Consider the following 18,331-nt stretch of genomic DNA (forward strand, 5'->3'; position numbering starts at 1 on the left):
CTGGGTTTACAGTGTCGGGTGCAGCAAGGCTGACATTGGGGTGCTGGAGGACTGGAGGGAGGGGCAGCACCAGATTGTGTCTTGCGGTTACAGTAGGTGAGAGTAGCCCCAGCAGATAGTGGCGCTCACTCTTCAGACTGTGTACAGACCTGCAAGGCACTGCTGAGCCCAAAGATTTAGTGGCAACATCCCTTATAAATGCCAGAGTAGATCCTGATCTGCTGTGCATTGTGTAGGTCCTGTATGAGGTGGGGCCTGAGCCGTGTGCCCATGGCAGGTCCATGCCATTGAGCTTGTATGCGCTGGTTCAGGTCCACACACCAGGAAGAGGTTTGAATCCCTTTCTGGACAGGCTGTCCCTGGGATCCTTTACCATGGCACTGATGGAGTTAGTCATCTCTGCCAGGGGAGAGTCAGGGCTCATGGTGAGCCCACAAGCCTGAGCCTGCTGCGTGTAATAACAGTGCAAAGCATTTAACATCTTTAAGTGCTTTGCAGGCACCGAACACCCCTTCCAACAGCTCCGGGAGGTACCTAAGTAGGTGCTATTATCCTCACTTCACAGCCGGGGAAATTGAGGCAGAGATTATGTGTTTTGCCCAAGGTCACAGAGAAATCAGTGTCAGAGCCAGGGTTAGGCTCTGTTCCTGCTGCTCAGGGGTGGGCGCACGCTCTTGCTTCATGATCATCTTGGAATTAGAGTCAGTTCTGTCCCTGCTGCTCCGGCAGCTAAAGCAAGGAGTGGCGGCTGCATTCACAGTGTGCTCTCTGAGCGGATTCATGACGTGCTTAACACAAGGCCTAAATGAAAACACTAAGAACGGAAGGGTAAGGAAAGCAGCCCTCAATACCCAGGCCTTGCCCAGACAGCACCAGCATCCTTGCAGGGAATGGGTAACACGACCCAATTCATATTGCAAAATTGAAGGTGGATGTTTCCAGTTGAAGAGATTGTGGTGCTGGGACAGGCTGGTAGTGCTGCGATTCGGAGAGCCGTCTTGTGAGCTTGCTGTGCACTGGGTGCCATTCTAGTGCTGCCCCTAGGATGCGGGGAGAGCTGCTGGGGGATCCCATTCACAGAACCTTCTCCACAGCTCTACTTCGGCATAAGGGGAGGAGACCCTGATAGGCGGGAGGGGCAGAAATGGGGAGGAGGCTGGAAGGAGACCATTTTTATGCCAATGTTACGTCACTCAGCTCTCAGGGGGTTTGATGGCCCATGGAGGCAGGTGTGCATCTCAACCAGGGGAGGAGGTCTAGCCATGCCCACACACCTTAGCGCTGTGACCAGTGAGTGGAGAACCCCAGCACAGGGTGGTACCCCACCTGCAGGACCTGCGCTGCAGCTGGGCTGGGGCCAGTACCGAGGCCAAGGGAAGGGCATGGGAGCGCTGAGGGGTGGTGCTCAGAGGAGTGAGCTGGAATGACGCCAGTGGGAGGCAAGGGACACTGCTTGGCGTGGCAGGAGCAGGGCTGGGAGCTGGCATCCCAAGGGCTGGGCTTGGTGCTGGTGGTGCCCTTCTGGGAGGCTGGTTCTGCACCCAGCTTGTGTTGCATTTTTAGTCTGAAATGCCCCGACTGGGGGAAGGGAGAGGAGGAACAGAGCATAAAGGGTGAATTGAAGTGCAAAGGAAATGGGGTTTCTTAGATATACCCCTCAGAAATGCTTAGCTGGCTCTCCTCTTGGTCTGTCTCATGGTGGTTTGAGGCAGCTCTGGGGTGCTCAAGGCAGGCTGGGAACTGGGTTTCCTGGCCCATGAACGTTTCTACGATTTCAGGTATTGTCTTGTTCTTCGTCAGGATGGAATCGTGAGCAGAGCTGAGCCAATAGTCCAGTGATTCAGGCACTCACCTGGGCTGTGCGGGACCCAGGTACAAGAGCCAGCGCTGTCTGATTCAGACCAGGCCCTTGAACCTGGCTCCTCCATATCCCAGGTGCCTGACCTAGTCCCCTGGATGCTGGCTGGTCTAGGGAAGGTGACTGTCTTTCTCTGGCCACAGATTCCTCCCTGGCCCTGACGCAAATTTAGTCCAGACTGAGACTGGTGCATTCCTGCCAAAAGATTGTTCTGACAAATTGGCATTTGATAAAGGAGATGGGGGAGGGGTGGGGGGGAGAGGAATGGGACTGGCTGGGCCAAAAGCCAGGGAAGGGATGGTGTAGGGAGGCTGAGATTGGATGAGGAGCCCAAGGAGGGAGTCTGGGACTGGAAGCCAGTGGTGGGGGAGGGGAAAGACTGATCGGGCCAAGAGTTGTGAGCGGGGAACTGGGACTGGCTGAGCAAGGGGAATGGGATTGGGATGTGAAGCCTGAGAGTGGAGACTGGTCCTGGGTAAGCAAGGAGAATGGGACTGAAAGAAGGAGCCAGTGGTGGGGAAGAGCTGACTGGGACAGGGACAGATTGGAGGGGCCAGGGCAGAAGGGGAAAATGGGCAGAAGAGTCTGACCACTAGAGCACACTCCCCTCTAGAGCATGAAATGGAACCTCAGATGCCTATGAACTCCGACTGGCTATGAAACCTACTGGCATCCAGATGGCAAAGTGCATGTTTTGTTCCCCTTTAGTGCTGGTCCACATAGAGGATAACAACCTACTACATCTCTCAGATACTCTGTTAGCTTGAGCGGCAGAGCTCTGTGCAGTGGATCTAACAATTCCAACCCTGCTGATTAATCATGCAGGTGTCAATACAATGCCACAAGATAGAATTTGGTGTATACATTATGAGACAGTTTTTAAATATATGATCATATTCTATTTTTTCCACAGGACCCCTACCTCATTCAGGGCACAGGACAAAGTTGCTCTGGGGATGAATAAATTTGTTAGTCTCTAAGGTGCCACAAGTACTCCTGTTCTTTTTGCAGACTAACACAGCTGCTACTCTGAAACCTGTGTAGTGAATGAGGCTTTTGTCTGTAGGCCCTGTCTCATTTGTTGCAGAGGTTGAAAGGTGATTAATGAACGAGGCAAGGGTTTGCAGGTAGAGAAGGGAGGGTCTCATGGTTCAGGCAGTTGAACGCTGCCCTGGAGAACTGGATTCTATCCCTGCCTCTGCCACAGAATTCCTAGGTGTCTCAAATTGAGCCCCAAAATTAGTGGAAACTCTTGACTTTCAGCACTCTGTGCCTCAGTTTCTCAGCTGTAAACTGGAGATAATACCACACCCATCATTTCACAGGGCTGTTGTTATAATAAGCTATGAAGCACTTGAATACTATAATGATGAGGGCCATGGAAAAGACCGGGGGAGATTAATAATTCTGCCTTTAGAGAACAGTTTGAATAGTTTCCAATAAATAAGTTCTGGGGTCACACCCTGAATGAGGAGAATACAAAATATTCAATGGCTGCTCATTAAGTGAGCACCATCCATCCTGTGCACTGAATGAGGCAGGTGTCCTGTGGAAAAAAATACTATGTGATCATGTCATTAAAGATCATATCATAATGCGCACACACACACAAGGGGGCCACATTTAGGTTGCACAGACAACATTAATTCTGGCATTTCCTAACTGTTGAGTACTTGACTTTGCAAGCTTACAAATGTTCTTTTCATTCAATTATTTTGTGTGTAAAATATTTAATATTATAAAAATGAAACCTTTCAATAAGGTCATTTTAATTTTTCCAGATAAAAATGTTTTGGGATTTCCATTCGGGAAAATTTCTAAATTTCAACTTTTCTTCCTAATTTGGACCAAAAAACATTTTGGGAAGTTCTGAATTTCCCCTGTGACAGAAATTCTGTTTTCTGGGCAGCTCTAACACTTCAATTGTCAGCTCTTTAGGGTAGGGACAATCTCGCTGTTAGGTGTTTGTGCAGTGCCTAGCACAATGGGGCTCTGAGCCAGGACTGAGGCAATGAGGGGTCACTGTAATACAAATAAGGCAGCCTCTTTCAGTGACTTGTAGTTCTGTTCTAGTCCCAGAAATGACCATGGCTGTATGCAGCGTAGGGGTAGCTGTGTCAGTCCCATGATTGTAGAGAGACAAGGTGGGTGAGGTCATATCTTTTATTGGACCAACTTCTGCTGGTGAGAAAGACAAAAATGTCCAGTAAAAGACATTAGTTCACCCACCTTGTCTCACAAAAATGACCAGACTGGTTTGAGTGCAGGCAATATTTGCTCTCCGCATTGGCAAGCCCGGCTCTAAATGCAATAATACATTCAGCCAATCCCTTACGCACTGAAATGCACCTATTTTCTTGTAAGAGCATTCAGACTTTTTTTTCTTGTCTGTGCAGTGCTTCCACCCAAGAATAGCATTCCTTTTTGCCAAAGGTAAGAGGTAGCTCACCAGATTCCAAGACATGAAAGCAGCCAGATTTCAGGATCTATAAACTGGCCAAACTGCTCTAGACCACCCCAGCTGCTGCTCTAATCATTAATGAGGTTGTGTGTAATCATCAACTGTGTTTTAATCATTAACAGTGCCTGTAATGTGGGAGCTGAACCAAAACACAAATCCTTGTCTTTGGTTTTAACTGAAGATCAACTTGGAGGGATGGTGGCTCTCCATCGTATTAAAATCTGACTGCAAGCTATGGAGAGCTTGGGTGCAAGAACAGCTCCCATTAATACAACTTATGAAACTCCTCATTCCAGATGCATAGCCCGGTGGGAAATGAATTTTGGATGATTCATCTGCACAAGACAGCTGTGATTAGGGAAAGAATCCATGGGCTGCTAACAGCCAATGGCTCTGTAAATCCAAACAGAGCTGGAAACACAGTCCTAGGTCCCTAGTTCTTCAGTTTCAGAAGTACAGATGTCTCCCTCATGAGCCAAATAAGATCACCCTCTGCTGAGAGTTGCCAGCCACAGGAGAACATTACAGTCCATGGCTGCCTCCAACAGCAAGTCTGAGCCCCAGGGCAGAATAGTCAATGGGCCCCCACACCCGCATAGTCCACCTGACATTTGGGCGGTGCTGCGCCTGCACTGGCTGGTGCCCAGCGAGCTGCCGGCTCCGCTGCTGGGTGCACTCTTCCGGCCCGCCCAGTAGGGTTGCCAACTGACCGGTAGGGTTGCCAACCGTCTAATTGCAAAAACCCTAAAACCCTTGTCCTTCCCTGAGACCACGCCCCCTGCTCACTCCATCCCCCCTCCCTCTGTTGCTCACTCTCTCCCACCCTCACTCACTTTCACCAGGCTGGGGCAGGGGGTTGGGGAGCTGGGTGCAGGCTCTGGGAGGAAGTTTGGGTGTGGGAGGGGGTGAGGGGTCAGGCTCTGGGAGGGACTTTGGGTGCGAGGTGCAGGCTCTGGGCTGGGGCAGAGGGTTAGGGTGCAGGAGAGGGGCAGGGGTCAGCGCTTACCTTGGGCAGCTCCTGAAAGCAACTGGCACATCCCTCTGGCATTGGCTCCTAGGCGGGGGGCCCAAGGGCTCTCTGCGTGCCGCTGCCCACAGGCACCACCCCCACAGCTCCCATTGGCTGCAGTTCCCAGCCAACAGGAGCTACAGAGTTGGCACTCAGGGTGGGGGCAGTGCATGGAGACCCCCTCCCCAGAGGCTACAGGGACGTGCTGGCCACTTCCGGAAGTGGTGCGGAGCAAGGGCTGGCAGGAAGCCTGCCTTCACCCAGCTGTGCTGCTGGCGGTGGCCAGGGGCCCCCAGGCTCTTTTAAATCACCTGGGCCTCTGGGCAATTGCCCCCTTTGCCCCTCCCTCCCCCCAGTCGGCAGGCCTGTCATACCTCAGATACGCATACAGAGTTGGTGCATGCATTCGGCTGGGATCTTCAGTATTGGTCTAGCTCTGCTCCTATTGAAGTCAGCAGGTGTTTTACTATCGACTTCAATTGGAGTTAAGTTAGGTCAGCGGTTCTCAAACTGTGGGTCAGGACCCCAAAGTGGGCCTGACCCCATTTTAATGGGGTTCCCAGGGCTGACTTAGCCTGAGCCCCACTGTTTGGTGGGACTACAGGCCCCCTGCCTGGTGCTGAAACCCCTGGGCTTTGACATCCCACCCCACCCCTTCCCCCGGGATGCCAGGAATCAGGTGGGCTCGAGCCTCGGTCCCCCCTCCTGGGGTCGTGTAGTAATTTTTGTTGTCAGAAGGGGGTTGCGGTGCAATGAAGTTTGAGAACCCCTGAGTTAGGTCATTGCAGGGCCCAGCCCGCCAACCCCCTGTGGAGGCCTGCCCCCCCCCCCGCCCACTGAGGAGGGGCTGCGTAGGGCTCCAGAATAGCTAGGGAAGGCCCTGTCCACAGGCAAGTCCCTCCCGACCTGTGTAGGTGGGGGGGAAGTGGGGCAAGAGCAGTGAGTGATGGGAAAGAGAAGTGAACGGGGATGGGGCCTTGGAGGCAGAAGCGGGGCCTCGGGAAGAGGTGGGACAGGGCCTTGCAGGTAAGAGGCGGGTGGGGGAGATTCCAGCACTCCTGCTGGAGTGTTACTGTTTCTAAATATTGCAAAGTTGGCAACCCTACTGCAGGATCATTTCACATGTCGCCTCTTTCCTACTTGTTCTGCAAAGGTACATGGGTACAAGGAAACGGAGCAAATCCAAATCTGTTGTAAGAGGCTACAGGTCCCGCTGAAGTCTCTGGGTCATGTTGAGTAGTGGTGTAAGCTACCCATCAGCTGTGCATGGGTCACAAAAGGCTACCTCCAGGGCGGTAGAAAATTCTGATTGGACAGTATTTTAATGTCCGAGTCCCAATGACTAAACAAGCTCCAAGGCAGTGGAGGATCCAGCCCTTAGCAACGATTCATAGTTACACAGACGTTAAGCACAGGTTTCAGAGTAGCAGCCGTGTTAGTCTGTATTCGCAAAAAGAAAAGGAGTACTTGTGGCACCTTAGAGACTAACAAATTTATTAGAGCATAAGCTTTCGTGAGCTACAGCTCACTTCATCGGATGCATTTTCCCCCCCCTGCTGTTGGTGATGGCTTATCTTAAGTGATCACTCTCCTTACAGTTTTCAGAGTAGCAGCCGTGTTAGTCTGTATTCGCAAAAAGAAAAGGAGTACTTGTGGCACCTTAGAGACTAACAAATTTATTAGAGCATAAGCTTTCGTGAGCTACAGCTCACTTCTCTGTTTTTTCCACCAAATGCATCCGATGAAGTGAGCTGTAGCTCACGAAAGCTTATGCTCTAATAAATTTGTTAGTCTCTAAGGTGCCACAAGTACTCCTTTTCTCCTTACAGTGTGTATGATAAACCCATTGTTTCATGTTCTCTGTGTGTGTGTATATAAATCTCTCCTCTGTTTTTTCCACCAAATGCATCCGATGAAGTGAGCTGTAGCTCACGAAAGCTTATGCTCTAATAAATTTGTTAGTCTCTAAGGTGCCACAAGTACTCCTTTTCTTTTTACAGACGTTAAGGTCAGAAGGGACCATCTGCTCATGTAGTCTGACTGCCTGTGTAACTCAGGCCACAGAGTATCACCCAGTGATTATTACATGGAGCCCATAATGTTGGTTGAGCTGGAATGTATTTCTGAGGGTGTGCCTCACTGCTGCCAGAGGTGTGGCTGCAGCAGGCATAAACAGCTAGCTAGCTCTAGGCTTCAGTGCAGGCTAACCACCTGGGGCTAGTTCTCTGCACTGCTAGCCAGATGCGAGCTAGCTCAGGTAGGTCTACTCCAGCTACATCATACCACGTGACTGCAACGCTGGCCTACCCTTAGAGAGACAGCCATTGTTCTCTGGAAGAAAAGTGTACCAGGTGGTCTTCCTAACTGGTGACCCCCGCAGACCAGAGGCTGTGAGGGAGGGCTGGAATTTGATGGTAGCAAAGTAGAGCTGAGTAAATTGGGGGGAGGACTTTCCCACGATCATTGATTTGAATTCAAACACAAATTCAGTTTCAGTCTTGTTCATGACCCTTTGCAGCTGGCTTGCCATGAACATTTAAACAGTCAAGGCTTAGCATAAATAGAGGCTAAAAGCAAATGCTAAGCTTGAAAGCACCCATTTTGGCTAAAAGGAAATTTTGAATTATAATTTGTTTGAATTGTACATTTGGTGGTTCGTTACATAAATTAGGAGGCAGAAATAATAGCCTGTGACTTATGTTATTAACCATTGTGGAGCTATTTTCCAAGTTCAAATGAGGATCATTTCCAACCGAGTGTTCACGAGCCCTTCATATAAGGAAAACAGCACAGAAGAAATGAGCAAGGAGTTTGGTGTAATACACGCAATCAAAAATTTTGTGATTTGTTTGCTAACCTTTTACAAGCAGAAGAAGAGGTGAAATTCACCAAATAATGTGTTCACTCATAACGCAACTAGATATTGAGTGCTCCACTAGGAACCTGGGAATTTCTCTGTTTAACCAGATTATGGAAATGAGGACAAATTTGTACGAAAAATGTGTTAATTTCATTCCCTAAAATGTAACAAATTCAAAGGGAGGCTATAGCACGGAGCCAACAAACCCCAAAGCAACAAGAATGGCTGTGTCCCAGAATGGTGAGAAATTGAACCTAGAATGGTAACCAAGGTCATCTCCTTGGTGCCACAGAGTGCTGCCAGTCAGCCAGTCCAGCTGCTTCACAGATGAGGTTTAGGTTTTCTGAGTGCCTGGTGAGTTTTATTTCACTCTGATCCTATGGTTTCGGCCCATTGGAAATGCTTGGAGACGCAGGAATGGACAATGGGATCGTCCGGGTGAGACCCAATGCCCTGCCATAGCTTCTGGGACACTACAGGCCGGGTTTCATTTCCTCTGTCCTCTGAGGGGATGTCGTTTGCCTCATACAAACTGTGGGCCAAATTCTGACCCCCTGACTCACATGGAGTAGCATCATACTCTGTTGTGTTCAGTGAGCCTGCTCTCTGAGCAAGGTGCTACTTCCCAGGAATAAGGGGATCAGAATCTGGCCCATTGCGGGGCCATCACTTGCTACAGACACCTGGAGAATCTCTTAGTGAATTCTGGGAGTTCCCGAAGCTCTTTGGGGCAGGATGGTCTCTTTCTTCTGAGTTTGTACAGCATCTAGCACAATGGGGGTCTTGGCCATGATGAGGGCTTCTAGGCATTACAGTAATACAAATAATAATATCTTCTCCTACAAGCAGGAGCCAGTAGATACCAAAGCCAGATAAGCTCGCTGTCTAGCACAGTTCTGCTGAAAAGTATCTTCACCTTAAAAGCATCAGTGTAGCTGAGGGTGGGAGGAACATCAGTGCACCAGATTCTGCGCAACAGACAGATCTTTACTCAAGTGCACAACCAGTGCAAACACTCTGGTCTGGTCTACTTTTGTTAAACAAAGAATGTTGTCAGGGACACCGACAGCAATTAAGAAAAATTGGACCGACATGATGCTGATGCCAGTTAATAGGTGAAGCACCCAGGCAAAGTTTGTTCTTTCGCAGTTGCTCCACAGCACGGTATTTGTGAAGAGATCAAACGGTGGGTGCTCTTAACTGGCTATAATTTGGCATTGCTGGCATGGGTTTGAAGTGCTGCAGACAGGTTCTGGGTGGCCTAGGGCTGCCAGGCTGATGTCTGCACTTCCCAGCTGTGCCCAATCAAAGGCTGTCTCCTCACTGAGTTTTTCAGTCCGGGGGATACCCTGAGGCCACTTGTGCATTGCTTTCTTCTCTGAGTAGGTGTTAGTTCTTTAACAACGATGTCCTATGGCTCTGTGTGCAGGCAGGTGGGTGGTGCATAATTAGGGATGAGCCAAAAAACCTGGAACTGTTTCAAATTTCAGGGCCATCTGGATCCTGAGCCCCAGATCTAAACCTGCCCCTACAACTTTGGTCTCAGTTCGGATGCAGAAATGTTCAGAGCCCGCTGTAGGATTCTGGGTCTCTGAAACTTCATGAGAGCGGCGCAGCTCCCAGGACTTTCCCCCATTTTGACTGAATTCCTGTGGGAACAGCTCCCGAGGCTTTGATGACCTTGATTCTGCACCCAAACCCCAATGCTGCTTGAGCCTCCAGCCTGAATCATAGTGTAAATCCAGACCTGAACTTCTGCAAATGCAGATGCAGGCTCTGGTTAAGGATGATTTCTAGCCTAAAACTATATCGGGATCCACACTCCATCGCCTTTGCCCATCTCTCTGCCTGCCAGACACACAGTGGGTGGGGTGATGCTGTACAAAGCGTTTACCAGCAGGAGTTTGGGCTGGCCACATTCCTCCCCAGGGTGTTCTGCGCTTCCAGGAGTCTTTAGAAAGCTGTGCTGATGCTGTTGTTTGTGTCCCAGGGGGCATGTAAAGCCAGGCACCTCAATACCATACTGTACTTGAAAGACTGTGTTATACTAGGTGTTTGTGCGTTGCCCCCTAGTGGCAGTGAGGATATGAGCCCCATTGAAGGGAGACGGCTTTTAGCTCACGTGACAATGACCAGTAGTTTTGGAAGAGAAGGGCCAGGATTCTATTCTAAATCCGACTTCCCCCATTCCCGCATGCTTGATTGGCCTAGTCATTGATTAGCCTAGTCCTTGAGCATGTCTGCAGCACACAGATTCAATGCAACACCACTGAGAAATCCCTAGAGTGGCTGTTATAATGCCAGGATTGCAGGGGCCAATCTCCTGGGCCATAGCAGGGCTGGCAATCAAGTGCTATGTCTCAGCGGGAAGCTGGCCTGATGGATTAAGAGCTACTGGCTTTAAACCTGTCCCTGGCACAGGACTGAGCAGCGACTGCCCTGCAACTCAGAGCAGGGTCATTGTTTCCCTGTGGTGGGGAGGGGAAATCCACATCCGAAGGATGGGAGTAGGGGGCTGAAGAAGGAAAGAAATGTTTTTTTAAGCAGTTGTCTGAAGCATCTCACAGGTTTGCGATGTTGGAGTGAGTCCCATGGAAGGTGGGAGGAGTGCAGGGGCGGTGCTCAAAGGTGCATGACAAATACAGTTTGTCAGCCATCCATGCTGGGTTGTACGTGGACATCACCAGTCCTTTTTCGGAGGTGGAGCTAAGCCCGGCATTCCCTCTTGGTGATTCTGCTCGGTGTGGGCAGCATTAATTTATGGCCAGGGATCCATGGGAAAGGACGTGCTAGATCAGAGCTTCCCTGGCGACTCTGATGCAGGTCCCACAGTGGAGGGAAGGGAGAAACCACTTTCCATCTACACCCCCCCTCTATCAATCGGGGCATCTGTGCCAGCAGAGACTGAAGTGGATCCTGGGCTGATCCTGGGCCCCAGTGCATATGGGGGAGATAATCTGTCGCATTATCTGAAATGTATTAGCAGTGATTTTTCCTCTCCCTCCAAGCACAGCTGAACTCTGGGTTCCAAGCCGGGATGGCTTTACAGGCAGAGGGATACAGATGTTGTTTACAATGCGGAGTGAACTGGCGCTGATTCATTGACCAGTCCCATGAGTTAAAAAGCATACTTAATCCTTTGTGGTCAGGTAGGAAACTCCCGCCCCCAGTGTATTTTTTGAGGGGAGAGGTTGTCTTCTAAGCATCAGGGATGGCCATGGCTGGAGATGGGACACTAGACAGGGCGGGCCAGGGCTCTGAGATGGCACGGGACATTCTCTCTCTGGTGCTTGGCTGGCTGTGTCTTGCTCACATGTCTAACTGATCGCCATGTGGGGTCGGGAAGGAGTTTTCCACCACATCAGATTGGCAGTGACCTCAGGGGGTTTCACCTTTCTTTGCAGTGCATGGGTGCAGGCCACTTGTCAAGATTATCTGGATATCTCTCACTGAATCATTCCTGCTAATGCAGGGGTCTCAGGCATTGGTGCATCACAGACTCTCCATTCTCTGCCTTTGGCACACAATAGTCTCGTGTCCTGTGGACTGCAATATTTTGTGTTAATTCAGGTTGTTGGGCTTGGCGTGCAGGTGGCTGAACAGTGCCCAAAGTGGTCTGAAAAAATGGTGGGGGCTCCTCTCTGAAACTGGGAGCAGCAGCTCTGGTAAGATGGTGCTTGAAGTGTCCCCCTCAATCCCCTAGCTCACCTGAAATGATGATGATTATTATTATTTTATTTTATTTATTATTTAGCCAGGTCTGCAATCCCTTGTGCCCTCTCCCCACTTCAAGCACTGTGGCTGGGTGGTGATGGGGGCTTGTGCTGTACAGGTCAGATTATGATCTAGTGGCCCCTTCCGGCCTTAAACTCTGTGACTCTCTGCAGAATACAGGGCATCAAACAAATCCCTGTCCAGGGCTATAGAAGTGAGTGGGTGTCACCGCTCATGAGGAATCCAGCCATCTCAAACCAGGGATGTTACAGTGCTGACACCATGCAGCAGCGTGAGGAGTGCGTGAGCCATCTGCAAGTGTCGTGATGAGTGCTTGTCCAGGATTCTTTCTGAGCCCCCACAATGTGGGAGGCACCTCCCAAAAGCAACCACAGGCACATCTACCCAGAGGAGCGCACAGCCTGCATCCAAAATGACACGGCATATTGAGGGTTAGAAATAGACCAGGGGGAGGGGAAGCAGGTGGGCAGAACTGACAGTGGTCAGTCCAGGTCAGGACTCTGGTAAGGCATGTGCACATGGCATGGCAGCTGTGCTATTGGGGGTTTTGTATGTTACGCCCCTCTCCCCACATCTGATCCATCATCTCCCCCCCCAACATTTGTTGATGATTCCAGCTGGGTGGTTTTAGTTACTTATTTAGCTGAATTGATTTTCTGGTCACAAAAAGCATTTTTCAGTGCTCCCAAACTATTTGTGAATTTGGGTCAAATTCAACAAATGGTTTTTGGCTGAGGGAAAAAAATGAACTTTCTTTTTGAAAAAGCCGACACGTTTTACTTTGGCCATTTAGAAACAGCTTGTTTGGCCTTTTCATTTTGAAACAGGTGTTTTGAATTCAAATTTGGCCAATTAAAACCCTCCCCCCCACACACAAAGGGTGAAAAACACCTGAAAAAAGCCAATTTGAAATGAAAAACTCAAAAATCATTTTGAATCAACCCAAAATATTTCAGTTGATTCCAACAAATTTTTATTGGAATTTTTTTTTTTAAAAAATGTTTTGAATTAACCAGATTTTTTTTCTGGTTCGGTACCCAAATGGAAAAATCCATTATTAGCTTAGTCCTACTGATGATCTTCATGCCATTGGCAAGGGTCGTGAGCAACCTTAGTGATGTGGCTCTGTGATTTCTCTGACACAGACTTGCGCCCCCTGGATATTCTCTCGGAAGTGGTTCCGACTAGTGGTGTGAGAAGTGGGATTCGGATGCTCCAAGTGCAGGGGGCACGTGGGTTTCAGTTCTCTGCATCAGCACGCCATGCCCTGAGCTTCCCGGCTTCCCAGATTTTCCTCTACTGTGACCTCTTCCCAGAGGAATTCTCCATCATCATCACCCTGAGGGTTCTCAGCATCCCACCAAAGGTAAACACCAACCACGCCTCCACCAGAGCCCTGGGTGTGGATGCCCCTCCCCTGTGGTGAATGGTTAGGACCCAAGCTCATATCCAGACCTGAGTTGCACTCCAGTGTCTCAACCACAAACTCATCCTTCCTGCCTATGAGCTCTCAGTTCTCCAGTGCAATCAATGAGCTAAAAGGTTTGAATGTATAGTCGTCCATGCGCAGCCTCCACGCCCCAAATGCTGGCCTCAGAACTAGCCCTTTCCCTGCTCTTTCAGAAAAACGAGTATATCTTCACTGTGATGAAGGAGGAGAGCAACATGGTGCTGGTTGGGCTCAGGTACTCGCTGAACAAACTCTACTTCCTCTTCTGGAGCAGAGAGTTCTCCAACGGCTGGCAGACCCAGGTCACCTTCCAGGGCATCTCCTTAACTGACAACCAGTGGCACACGCTTGTCTTGGCCGTGTCTGGGCCATTCTTCTCCCTAACTGTGGACTGCAGTATCCCCATTGACGTGTATGTATAGTAAGTGCAATTCAGAGGGACCTCCAGGGTGTAGGGCTGGCTGGGGGGTGGTGAAAGCTTTTCAGATGTGGGTACTCTGCAGGTTTTGCTATTGCTCTGTCTAATCCTGCCAGCTCACCCTGGAACACGTAACAAAGCAGAGAACCTGGATGCTTCCCAATGCAGCACAAAGGACAGAACTCTATGTCCTGTCCCTGGCCCTCAGGCAGGGAGTCCTGGAAAGCAGAGTCTTGCTCCAGCTTTCACCAGCCTGGCATTCTCAGAGAGTACCCAGCAATGTCAACAATTTTTTGGAGGACTCTGCTCTCTTCCCCAAGTTTGGAGCCAGGCTCCTCCAGTCACTGGGGGTGACCTGCCTGCACCAAGAGGAGTTCCACAAACGTCTCCTCCGGGGCGGGAGCACTGAGACAATCCAGGTTCACGGTCTCCCCTTTTCTGAGCCATTCTGCCATAGAGTTACGAAGAACAGAGCTGGCTGGAGTCCAATCATGCTGGGCTAGAGGCTGTCAGTCACCCTGGAGAGGTGCCATGAGGTGGGCAGGGCAGCAGGAGGGTGCAGTGAGGCAGCATTGGCAGGGTAAGCTGGGTGGGGGTGGGGGAGATGTTTTGGGAATGGGGAGGTAGGGAACGGAAAGAAGAAAGTGTCTTCTTGCTTTCATCTCATCCCCCGCAAATGCTCCACTTCTCTGTTGTGTTTGTCTCGTCTCTTTAGCCTGTGTTTCAGGTCAGGGATCTGATGGTCTAAGCTGTGTTGGGGCTGGCTGGAAAAATGTCACCAAAAAGCCAGTTAAAAACAGGGTTTCATTGAAAAATGACTTTTTTTTTAACCTGAAATGCCTGTTTTCAAGGAGATTTTGAAAAAAAAATTCTAAATGTTCATTTGGAAATACTGGAGAAATTCCCTCTTTCTCTTAGTCCCCCACACTAAAAAAAAGGGAGGGGGAGTAAAAGTGTGGGAAAGGAGCCCTCCTAAAACTGAAACATTTTTGGAATCAAAATGAATTTTTTCTAAATAAAATGAAAAATTTCCATTTTCACTTTGCAATTTTTCATAGAAAAATGAAAACCCGAAACCAAGTGAAACATTGGACAAAACAAAAACTGTTCATTTTCTTTCCAAAATTTTTGCAACCCCTTCAAAATGTGTATTTCCCAGCTCCAGGGCAAGATGGATCAGTTGGGGAGAAGGGCCTTTGGTGCTATTGCAGTATAAATGCTACATAGCAATCACCAAACTGGCTGCAGGCAGTCCATAGGCTGATTGGCTCTGCTGTCTGGTGACTTTAGTGCGAGAAGGGTCCATCATTGGCTCCCCTTTTGAGAAGAGGAGTTACTGGGGGCGGGGCGGGGTGAGCTCAGCAGTAGCTTGGCTGGCTCAGGAGGAAGGTACTTACCCAGGTGGAAGGTCTGGGGGAGTGGGTGCCTTCCCTGGACGGAAGGGGATAATCTGGGGCATCTGCAGTGTTACAAATGGGGAGGGAGGATTTGGTAGGCAGATGTAAAGGGGAGCAGAGACAGTGTCAGCTTAAGTGATCTCACTGAAGTCCTGCGTAGGGGACTTGTCATCTGACAAGTCGCCGAATGTTCTGTCCAGATCAGAGTCAAAACAGCCTGTGAGACCCGGTTCTTCCCTAAAATCCAGAGAAAAGGAACGACTTTAGTGCCCATCACAGAATTTCCTTGTGGAACTCTCTGCCACATGAAATCATTGTTGAGGCAAAAGTCTTTTAGTAGGAGTCCAAATATGAATAGCCATCCTAGCCACTGTTTGAGGCAGGATCCCAGGCTAGATGAGCATTGGTCTGAACTAGTCTGGCAAGGCCTGTGTTTACATTTATCTTCCTACCAACTGAGCACTGTAATTACACGAATCTCCTTAGGCCAGCAGGCCCAGAGTTCGTCTTTCCAGTCACCAGTGGATGCCATGAAGTTAGCTGCTCTGTGCTCATGTGCCTCTTATTGTAATCCCTCCAGGGTGGTGGATACACCGTTCCCCGCATCCTTGGCTGTGAAGGGATCCAGGTTTTATGTTGGGAGCAGGAGGAGAAGAAAAGGGCTATTCACGGTAAGTGTCACTAATGGCATGGGATTGGCTCGGTGTGCTCTGAGAACACAATTATCAGACACAGGGCGGGCTCTGGCTCATGTGGGCTCCGGTGAGATATGTTAGCAGTGGCAGTGCAGGGTTGCCCCCATCTCTGGGCCAGAAGCATCATTGGTTTGAGACACACTCATCTCAGGAAGACTGGGCCCAGGTAGCACAGAGTGCCAGGCTGTCCTTTGGTGAAGATGGCTGCACATTTCTCAGCCAAGCTCCCAAAGGGAGTGGGAGGGGACCCCAGTTTAAAACCCCACCATCTGAAAAAGGCTTAGGAGCTCCCTGGTATGCTGGCCTCTATTGTCTCCCTCCATTAAACAGCATCTAATGGCCAAGGCAGTTCCTGAGCACATACTGGCTCCCAGCCACATTGGCCTTCGGTCATTGTTCTGATAGTATCTACACTGGGTTTCATTCCAGCTCTTTATTCATGAGCCCAGGCTTCCGTCCAGTAACCACAGCCCATGCCCTGCACCATACACAGTATGCGGCCAGTGCTGGGACACCCCTTAATACTTTGCAGAGTTCTTTGGATTCCTCTGAGGGTGCAAGGCCTTATCCCTAATTCTCTGGATGGCTCTGCTAATGTGAGCAAACCCTGCAGCATTGGAGCCAGGATGGACAGCACTGATCTGCACTGTTGGGGGTTCTCCTTTCGCTATTATGGCAGTTACAGAATTCTGATAGAGATTAACATGGCTGCTTCTGTTCCCTGCTGATTTATCGTTGCAAACGCAAGCACATTTCTGAGCCGAGACCATGTGCTTCTTCCCATGCAGTCTTTGCACCCAGTACAGAATTCAGCTGTGAGACAGCATGACCAATGTCACAGAACAAACCTGGAAAATCTGGGGTCACTTCTTAATAGGGTAGACCCCGGCCCTGCAACTGATAGCATGCAAGCGGATTGCTGTGCCAGTGTGGAGTTCCAGTGGTACCATTATGAGCACTGGGCACATGGATTTACCCATGTGGTTCTTTCTGCAAGACCGAGGCCTTACTCCTTTTATATCTGCCTTTTGTCTCTCATCTTGTACTTAGACTGACTTTTTATTCTGTGTTTATACAGCACCCAGTACAATGGAGCACTGATGCATGTTTATTACTTACACGCTTTGCACCAAGAGGCCCCGATTAGGAATGGGACCTTTGTGTGTTACCACAATATAAATCTCTGTCAATAATACCAATAATTATAATAATAAACCTTCCACTGCCCATGTAATCAACAACAGCATAATTCTTATAGAATATCAGACCAATTTCATCACAAAAGAACAGCTTTCACTCTGGCCAATGGTTTGATGGAGTTTTGTTGTCTTTGTTTTGGTCTCTAAATAATTTTCATTTAAAAGATGTTGGCAAACAGGGAAGTAATGTCCATTAAATGTATTTATTAACTGGCCACCAAAAATACTGACCAGTATTTTGTCAAATTACTTATAATTCCTATGAGAATAATGTTTTCTATGTAGTTTAATAGGCGAAGAGTATAACAGTCTTGACAGGTGCATGGGTCTTATATTGGAGACTGATCCATGTGTCTGTTGTAGCTTTTGTTTCTTTTTTTCAAAAGGGTTTTATGTTTTGGGGTTGAGTAAATGATGGGTAAGATCGTTGTTGCTTTTTAAAGACCATTTCCTTGCTTGGACTAGTAGCAAAGCAGGATGAGAGAAGTCCCAAGCTCATATCACTTGGCAGGCAGGAGCAGGGAAAACAAGTTAGCTGGCTCTGCAGCAACTCACCCAGTCCTGCACGTTTGGGCCCTGCTGCATCTGTGCTCAAAAAACAGAGAGCAATAAATCCTCAAGTCAAATGATAAGGACTGTCCTGGAGTTTGGGGGATTCAGGGGGCCAGTCACAGGTGTGGAGGTAGAAGTTGTGCCCATCCTGATCACCACAGAGGATGGCCCTCCTGGGTACCACCCCCATTCCTGCCCTACAGCTGCAGCTATTGAGCACCCTGTCTTAGGCTGCACAGCCAATGAATGTTCCCAGCTGACTGAGAACCACAGAGGAAAGCATTCCCCGAAAGAGCTGGGGAAACACTGTGCATGGGTTTTGCCATTCTGACGCCCTCTCCCATTGCCAGGGGAGAGAGTCATCATGGACCGTGCCCCTGAGCAGGGGGTGGGGTTGAGTGTAGGTACCAATCCCCTACTTGACTTTGACGGACTTTCTGCTGCACCAAAGCACACCCAGGACATGGCACAATAGCATCAGATTAAAGGAATTCTAAACATCTAATTGATCTCTCCCCATTTATGTTGTTTGTTCAATCTTTACATTTCTCGCAGCTTGGGTTGGGAAGAGCAGCTAGTCAGTTTCATGCTGGGGCTTTCCTGCACAGGTCATGTTTAAGTTACAAACCCTTTGTGACAAGTTTAAACCCAAACATATGCAATGGTGCCAGTTCTCGTGATTTTGTTGCTAGTCTTG

The 18,331-nt window shown here is 49.3% G+C and overlaps 1 protein-coding gene across 1 annotated transcript in view; it reads left to right on the forward strand.

The window, feature by feature from the left end:
• The window catches only part of TSPEAR (thrombospondin type laminin G domain and EAR repeats), a 93,092-nt gene that overhangs the window by 2,963 nt on the left and 71,798 nt on the right, over positions 1 to 18,331 (forward strand). Inside the window, exons 2-4 of the mRNA XM_038416929.2 lie at positions 13,069 to 13,289; positions 13,547 to 13,785; positions 15,769 to 15,859. Coding sequence (XP_038272857.1) covers positions 13,069 to 13,289; positions 13,547 to 13,785; positions 15,769 to 15,859 — 551 coding nt within the window. The remainder of the gene's footprint in view (positions 1 to 13,068; positions 13,290 to 13,546; positions 13,786 to 15,768; positions 15,860 to 18,331) is intronic.

The sequence above is a fragment of the Dermochelys coriacea genome, chromosome 9 (assembly GCF_009764565.3).
Source record: "Dermochelys coriacea isolate rDerCor1 chromosome 9, rDerCor1.pri.v4, whole genome shotgun sequence".
NCBI classification, from domain to species: Eukaryota; Metazoa; Chordata; order Testudines; family Dermochelyidae; genus Dermochelys; species Dermochelys coriacea.